At 63.3% G+C, this 7,083-nt stretch overlaps 1 protein-coding gene across 3 annotated transcripts in view; it reads right to left on the bottom strand.

The window, feature by feature from the left end:
- Nucleotides 1-2,128: 2,128 nt before the first annotated feature.
- Nucleotides 2,129-7,083, bottom strand: part of DOCK6 (dedicator of cytokinesis 6) — a 43,960-nt gene continuing 39,005 nt past the window's right edge. For all 3 annotated transcript variants that reach the window (XM_055128387.1, XM_055128383.1, XM_055128384.1), the window contains 9 exons: nucleotides 6,056-6,187; nucleotides 5,931-5,945; nucleotides 4,693-4,818; nucleotides 4,477-4,566; nucleotides 3,771-4,007; nucleotides 3,371-3,514; nucleotides 3,179-3,285; nucleotides 2,638-2,799; nucleotides 2,129-2,386 (listed from right to left, as the gene is read on the bottom strand). In XM_055128387.1, coding sequence (XP_054984362.1) covers nucleotides 2,344-2,386; nucleotides 2,638-2,799; nucleotides 3,179-3,285; nucleotides 3,371-3,514; nucleotides 3,771-4,007; nucleotides 4,477-4,566; nucleotides 4,693-4,818; nucleotides 5,931-5,945; nucleotides 6,056-6,187 — 1,056 coding nt within the window. In that variant the 3' untranslated portion in view covers nucleotides 2,129-2,343. The remainder of the gene's footprint in view (nucleotides 2,387-2,637; nucleotides 2,800-3,178; nucleotides 3,286-3,370; nucleotides 3,515-3,770; nucleotides 4,008-4,476; nucleotides 4,567-4,692; nucleotides 4,819-5,930; nucleotides 5,946-6,055; nucleotides 6,188-7,083) is intronic.

Here is a 7,083-nt window from a genome sequence, read left to right as displayed (position 1 = left end):
TGGAGTGGGGGGGGGGCGACCAAGCTGGTGGCTTCAGATCAAGAGAGCAGCAGTGTGAAAAGGGGGTTCTCAGGAGCGGTGGCCCCCACCCTGCATAGAGCCCCTGGAGGTTGGAGGCCAGGCTGGACTCTAATGGATAGTGTGAGAACCAAAGGGGGGGGTGAGAGAGGGGGCTCTCCAGGGGGGGGCACAGATGGGGAGCTCAGGGAAGGGGTGCGGGGGAATGCCCTTTTCCCAGACCCGCCTGCAAATCTCTGGGGGTCTTCTCATTCCTTAAGCCCCGCTTTCTTCAGCCCCCCCACAAAGACGACGGAGGAGAGGACCCCGCCCCATGAGGGGGGCGGGGCCGCAGGGCGGGCGGGGGGGGGGGTGTCCCTGGCTAATAGCAAACAGCTGCGTCTCCCCACGCCCGCCCAGCGCCAGGCCAAGGCCCAGCCCGGACGACGCCGGGGCGCCTTCCCGCCGCCTCGGGCCTGGCTCCGGCCTGGCCATGGAGAGGAGCCCCAGGGAGATGGGGGGACAGCCGGGGGGGACAGTCAGAGAGAAGGATCAAGACGGGGAAGAGGGGTCGAGAGGGGGCAGTGATGGGGCAGAGGGATGCTAAGGAATGCGGACGGGCTGTCGGAGCCCGGCGGGCGGAGACGGGCGCGGGCGGCGACCGTGCCTGGTGCAGCCGGGAAAGTTTGCGCACAGATGTTGGAGCTGGCGGCAGCAACAGCTGGGAGAGCCCCGGGGAGGTCACGCCCCGGGGGTGGGGGTGGGGGCCACGCCGGTCCCCCGAAGTGCACTCGAACCCCGACCCAACCCCGGGGTCCCACTCGCCTCGCGCGCTCCGGCCGCTGCCGTCCCTGCGTCCCGCCGCCCGTGCGTCCTCAGCGCCGCCGCCCGGCCGCCCGGCCCTCCGGAGCCCCGCCCCCGACAGGCCACGCCCCCGACAGGCCCCGCCCCGGAGTGCCGCCCCCCGGCAGGCCCCGCCCCCCGGCGCAGCGGTTCCAGCAGTGAGGGGACCTAGAGGCGGCCCAGGCACTGTGATCACACCTCGACGGCAGGTGTCCCCCGAGTGATTGAGTGCACCCGAGAGCGCGGAGGTGTCCGTCCTCGCGTCCCGTCCCCTCTAGTCCCCGCGGCAGGAGGCCCTTCTCACTTTTGTCCCCCTCCGTCCCGCCCTCTGCAGCTGGCCCGCTGCGGGGGGCGGCCGGGGGCGGTGCTGGCCGGGGCCCAGCTCCGGGAGGGCGAGGAGGGCGGGCCCGGTGGCGGCTGCAGCCATGGCGGCGGCCACCGCGGGAGGTCACCCCTCCCCCTGCCAGCCCAGGGCTGCAATTGCTCCCCCCCCCACTCCCCGTCGTAGTGGGGTGGCTGTGGCGTTGGGTGGCGACGGTCACGCGGTGCAGCCCCAGCCCGTTTCCCCGTGTAAATCAGACTTAAGGAAACTGCTTGTGGGCGCGAGACAAGTCAAAGGGGCTGCAGCTCATGCTTCGCCCACCCGGCAGCCCCGGGTTCCACCCTCTGCTCATTCTCTGCTCCTTTGTCCCGCCTTCACCACCCCCAGTACTGAGCTGCGAGTAGCTCCCAAACAGAAAACAGTCAAACGGGGCCGCAGAGATAGCTCAGCAGGCTGAACGCAGGATCTGAGCCTGAGGCCCCTGAGCACCACCAGGAGCAACCCCCAAGCGTGGAGCCGGAAATAGCTCCTGAGCACCAACAGATGTGGCCCCTGCAAAACTGAGGGGCGGCAGAACGAGTTCAGGACACGAAGCGCTTGACTTGCACGCAGCCAACCCCGCACCACTGCCAGCGGTCACTCCTAGGCAGACGCAGTCCCTGAGCAATGCTGGGTGTGGTCCCCAACACCCCCCCCCCCGTCATAAAAAAAGGGAACTGCTTGTCACCAGGAGGCAAGCATGCATGAAGTCCCCAGGGCACAGGGCCCCGTCCTCAGGACTGTCTTCCTGGAGCAGAACGCGTGACATGTGCGCGACCCTTTCTGCTAGAATGTCAGTCCTGGAAGAGCAGAAATCTGCGTCCTTGGCCTTGGGGGGGTGGCACTGGTGCCCGTCTCCTCCTGTCCGGGTATGAGTGGAGGGGCACAACCCCACCCCACCCCCAGTCACTGCACCACACTGGCTGCTTAGAAAAAACATTTTTAATTAAAAAAAGATAAGCTTCAGTGTACAGAGAAGGGAACTGATGGACATAAGGACAAGGGCTCAGCACCCCCGCGTACAAAGAGGAGGAACAGCGAGGAGGAACTCTGGAGCGATTCTCCTAGGAGGTACGCGGGGGTTAGTGGGGGGGTGCTGGGGGTGTCCTGGGGGTGTGGCTTTAGCCCAGCGGTGGGTGGGCTCAGAGGTCCGCCTTCCGGAAACTTGCTCTGTTCATGGAGTTCCTGCCAAAGGAAGGAGGGTCAAATTGACACTGAGACCAACCCCCAATTCCACAGGGCCCCCAACTCTCCTCCTCCACCAATGATGCTTCCTTTTTCTCCGGGATCTCTCCTGGGATCCTCCACCAGCATCCTGAACCACACCCATTTCACAGATGATGCCGTGGGTCTGGGGATGAATCTGGCCGCCCACCGCCCGCATCTGTGCCAAGCTGGGGCTGGGGGAGTGTTCGGGGGTGTGCAGGCCTGGGCACCTGAGGTTGGAGGTGGGGTGTGCCAGCAGCTGGGGCGGGCGCTGGGCGAGTAGGGGCTGCAGGGCTTCGCGCAGGCGCGCGTAGTTCCGCTCCAGCTCGCGGTGGTACTCCTTCTGGTCCGGTCCGATCAGCGCCTTGTTCTTCCGCAGAGCGTCCTCACACCTAAGGGTGGCAGGCAGGTCACTCAGGGGCTCAGCGGGAGGCCCCGAAACCCCCGGGGGGAGGCGAGCAGGGCTCAGGAGCTCTGGTAAGGGTCCTGGGGGTGTGGTCAGCTCCAAGTAAATGGGTCTTTAATGGGAAGCAGAGAGGAGGGTGAGATGGGTAGAGTTCTTATTCCGGGGAGATGGCTGACGGGGCTGGGCCGCAGGCTTTGCAGAGGCGAGCCCTGAGCTCCATCCCTGTCACGGCATGGTCCCCCTGAGCACAGCCAGGAATGACTCCTGCACACATCCAGGAGTGGCCTATAATCCGCCCCCCCCCCCCATCATCCTGCAAGAGGCTGTCCAGGATTTGGGGGCTCGGGAACTATGGAGGGACCTACTTCTTGCAGAAGTCCTTGAAACAGAGTCGGAGTTTGTTGTGGTGCCTGAAGAGCTTGGGGTCTTCAGGGATCTCGGCCAGAAACACCTGAGCGACCTCCAGGGGACCCTGTGGGGGCGACAGAGGCTCCTGAGGGTTTCTGTCTGGCAGGGGAGGGTGGTCTTCCGGTCAAATGCTCCCCCGCCGGCCATGCCTGGTTCACTGTGGGCCCCACTGAGCCCTGCAACACCATCTGTAACATCTTAGCATCGGGAGGGTCCTGCTCAGTGGCATAGGCCAGCTCACGGGTCTTCTTCTGCATGTCCTCGATGGCCACTTCCACTGGGGTCAGCACCGTCTGGGGAAGGGGAGAAAGAGATGCATACGGGGATGGGGCCAGTATCTAGGGCATGGGACCAGTTTCTGAGGGGCGGGGCCAGTATCCAGGGGTGGAGCCAGTACCCAAGGGGTGGGGCCAGTATCCAAGGATGCGAGTTGAGGGCAGGGTTTAGGAGCTGCCATCTGCACCTAGTTTGGGTCTAGCAGGTTGGGGGGATCCCGGCTTCGCTGTCTTAGGCGCTCCCCAGATGCAAGGTGCAGGGGTCCCCGCTCACCTCCTCCCGGTGACACACGCGGATGCGCGTCTTGATGTACGGGAAGGCGTGGTCGGTGCTGAGCAGGGTCTTGCGTTTGTACTGCTGCGGCAGCTCGCCGTGCGCGCGGCCGTCGGGCGTGAAAGGCGTGCAGAAGAGGAAGGTGCGCAGCCCGTAGTTGCGGTCGAAGTAGGTCACACGGTCTTTGAGCTCATAGGCGTCAAAGTGGGGCTCGACATAGGTGATCTGGATGTAGGCCTGGGGCGTGGGATTTAGGCGTGAGGGCCGGCCCCGCCCCTTCCCTCTCTTCCCTCGACGTTTCCTCCGAGGGGTTCCCCATTCTGATGAAAGGAGATTTGGGCTTCTCCACAGCTAGGGGGCCCAGATCTCTCCCCATCTTGATGTTTGGGAATCCCCTGTGGGATAGGGTTTTATAACCCCAAGGGAGGTATGTTTTTTGTTTTGTTTGGCTCCTCCCGGCGGTGCTCAGGGCTGACTCAGGCTCCGCACTCAGGGATCACTCCTGGCGGCGTTCAGAGGCGGGGAAGGAACCTGAGCGGCGGCACCCAAGGCAAGCGCTCTGCCTGCTGAACTATGGCTCTTGCCCCGAAATAAGGTTTAGCGTTCCCGCGAGAAAAGGATTTGAGCGTGACCAGGAGATAATCCCGTGGCATCTGTCCCAGGATAGCATCTTGGGGGTCCCCTCCAGGACATCTGGGGCGCGCACCTTCTGGGGGTCGAGCTTGCCCTTGTCCACCGGGTTGGAATCCTTGACAATCTCCACCACATCCTCCCCGAATCTCTCCGTGTAGAACTCCTAAGGGACAGAGGGCTGACGGGGGCACCCAGCGCCGGCTCCCCACAGCACCCTAGGTGGCCGCCCAGTGACCCCCTCACCCCCGCCCCCGGCAGCCCGTCCCTGCGCCATCACGCCCTGTCGTGCCTCCAGTCGGTGTGAGATCTCGGCCAGCTTGGTGATGGATGGTTCCTTGTACACGAACTCCTGCTCATCCAGGTCCCCAAAGCGGGTGCCGTAGAAGCCCACCCGGAAGTAGGTCCCGAAGACGCGCTGAAGCTGGGTGGAGGGTGGGACCGTCAGGGGCCCTGTGGCCTCTGAGCCTCAGGCAGGGGGATAGGGTGCCCAAGGACAGCAGGGACCCTGAAATTGCCAAATTCTGCCAACAGGAGTCCCGCACCCCCAACTAAACACAGGTCGTGTTTGGGTGTTGGACATGTCCTCAGATGATCTAGTATGAAAACAGGTCTGGGATCCTCAAGGCGGCGCCAGCTCTGCACACAGCAGGTGCTTAATAACTGCTCTAGGGCCAGGGAGTTGGCACAAAGGGCCAAGAAACATCTCCGGTGGCCTGAGAAGGAGCGACTATCTTTTGCTCCGGGACAAAAGGCTCAGCGGTATCTATCTCCCTGGTGCTGGGGTATCTCTCTCTCCAAGCCCCCGCCCCCTGCACACCACCCTCGGCTGGAAAGGCGGGTGGGAGAGCAGGTTCACTCACTCAGGCAGTTCCGGTGAGGTGGGCAGGCACGGGAGACGGTGGGCAGGGGAGCAAAGAGAAAGGCATGGGAAAGGTTAATGGGTCCCGGTGAAGATGCCCACTGGGAACCTGTCCTTAGTTGCGGGGCTCAGAGATGGGGGCGGGGGTGCCCGCCCCACCCGGCCCCTCAACCCTCCCCAGCCTGGGCTCTGGGCTCCTGCCATCTTTGGCCAGAAAATTCTCCCCAACTAGGAGGCACTTAAAAATAGACCCGGGCTGAGGGGAGGCGGGTGAAGGGGGAGCAGAAACCGAGGTCCTGGGGGGACCGAGTGGGGCTGCCAAGGCAGGCTGAGAGACAGTGAGTGTGACCCAGACAGGAAGAGAGTCAGAGATGGGAGAGACGCAGGCAAAGAGTTCAAGAGACATGAAGAGGCCTAGACAAAAGAAAACAAGACAGAGGGAATGAGAGGCCCCACCGCCACCCCCCAGTGACCGGGTGGCCCTGCCCGAGGGAGGGGTGTCCCTGGACAGTTCCCAGCTGCGTGAGTCACAAGTTGCCCGCGAGGTCTGGGGGAGGGGAGGAGGGCCTGCAGAGGGGGGGACGATGCGTCACCGGGCTGGGCAGCCCGTGCACCCGCAGCGCCCCCTGGTGGTCTCTGAGCGTTAGCGGCCGCCGCGGGCAGCTCACCTCCCAGCCGGAGCTCTGCGGGAGAACAGAAAGGTGGATGAGGCCGGGCCCTGTGGGCGCCGGGCTCCTGGGCAGATGCCGGGGACGGGACGCGCGGGAGCCAGGAGTGGCAGGCCTGGGCCCACCTGGTGCATTATCTTGGTAAATGCCTCCTGCAGTTTGCCATGCACAGCTGCCAGCTTCTTGTAGTCCCGGTGGGCTTCCAGGATGGGAATGAGGTTCTTGTACACCTCATTCACCGCCTCGTAGAGCCCACCCTGATGGAGGGGACAGGGGAGAGGTCAGGATTCCCTGGCCCTCCTGCCTGTGTCTGTTGCTTGCAATCACCCTGTCTCCCCGGTGTGCACCCTCCAAAGGAGCCAGCCGCCAACACCTCTTCCAGGAGGCCCCCTGTCCCACCCTGTGTGGGATCCCTGCCTTCCTTCGCCTGCTGGCTTCGTCCCCAATCACTGAGTGTGGTACAGATACCAGCCAATAACGAAAACAACAACGCAGAGGACCTGGCCTCCCTCTCAGAAAGGAAATCTTGTTGGTCCCTGAAACTCCTGGCCCCCAGAAACATGAGCAGCAGGTCGAAACCTGGTGAGGGCCAGCAAAGCCTCTCGGAATGCGGACAAACCTTTGCGCCGGATGTGTGCCAGGAGAAAGCCCTTCGGGACAGCGGAAAATAAAATCCCCCCTGCCCCCGCCTCCCCTGCATGGTGCAGGAAACACACAAAAAAGCCTATTGTGAAAAAGCTGCGGTGGAGGGACCTACAATGGCTAAAGGGCGCATGCCGGGGGGGGGGGGTGTAACCTTCGTCCTGAGAATTGGGTGCTTCTTCAAAAGGGGTGTCGGGGCTCTCTCGGAAGAGCTTGTTGGGACCTGAGGTACCTCCTAGGCCCCACTTTTTTCCCCTGTCTCTGAGGTGAATGGATTGAAGTGATTTTTCCCAGCCAGTTGTGGGTTTTCAAAGGAGCCTGGCTTGGCTCTGGCCGTCCTGCTGGAGATAGCCCGGCAGCTCACAGGGGCCGCTCACAGTTAACAGGATTAGAGGGATTGGAAAGCTCCAGTGAAGTGGGTCAAATGGGATTAGATGGTGTTAGAAGGTCTTTGTCAGGGGCTGGAGCGATAGTGCAACAGGAAAGGTGCTTGGTTGCATGCGGCCGACCT

The sequence above is a fragment of the Sorex araneus genome, chromosome 2 (assembly GCF_027595985.1).
Source record: "Sorex araneus isolate mSorAra2 chromosome 2, mSorAra2.pri, whole genome shotgun sequence".
Classification (NCBI taxonomy): domain Eukaryota; kingdom Metazoa; phylum Chordata; class Mammalia; order Eulipotyphla; family Soricidae; genus Sorex; species Sorex araneus.
This window is presented reverse-complemented; position numbering and strand designations above follow the sequence as displayed.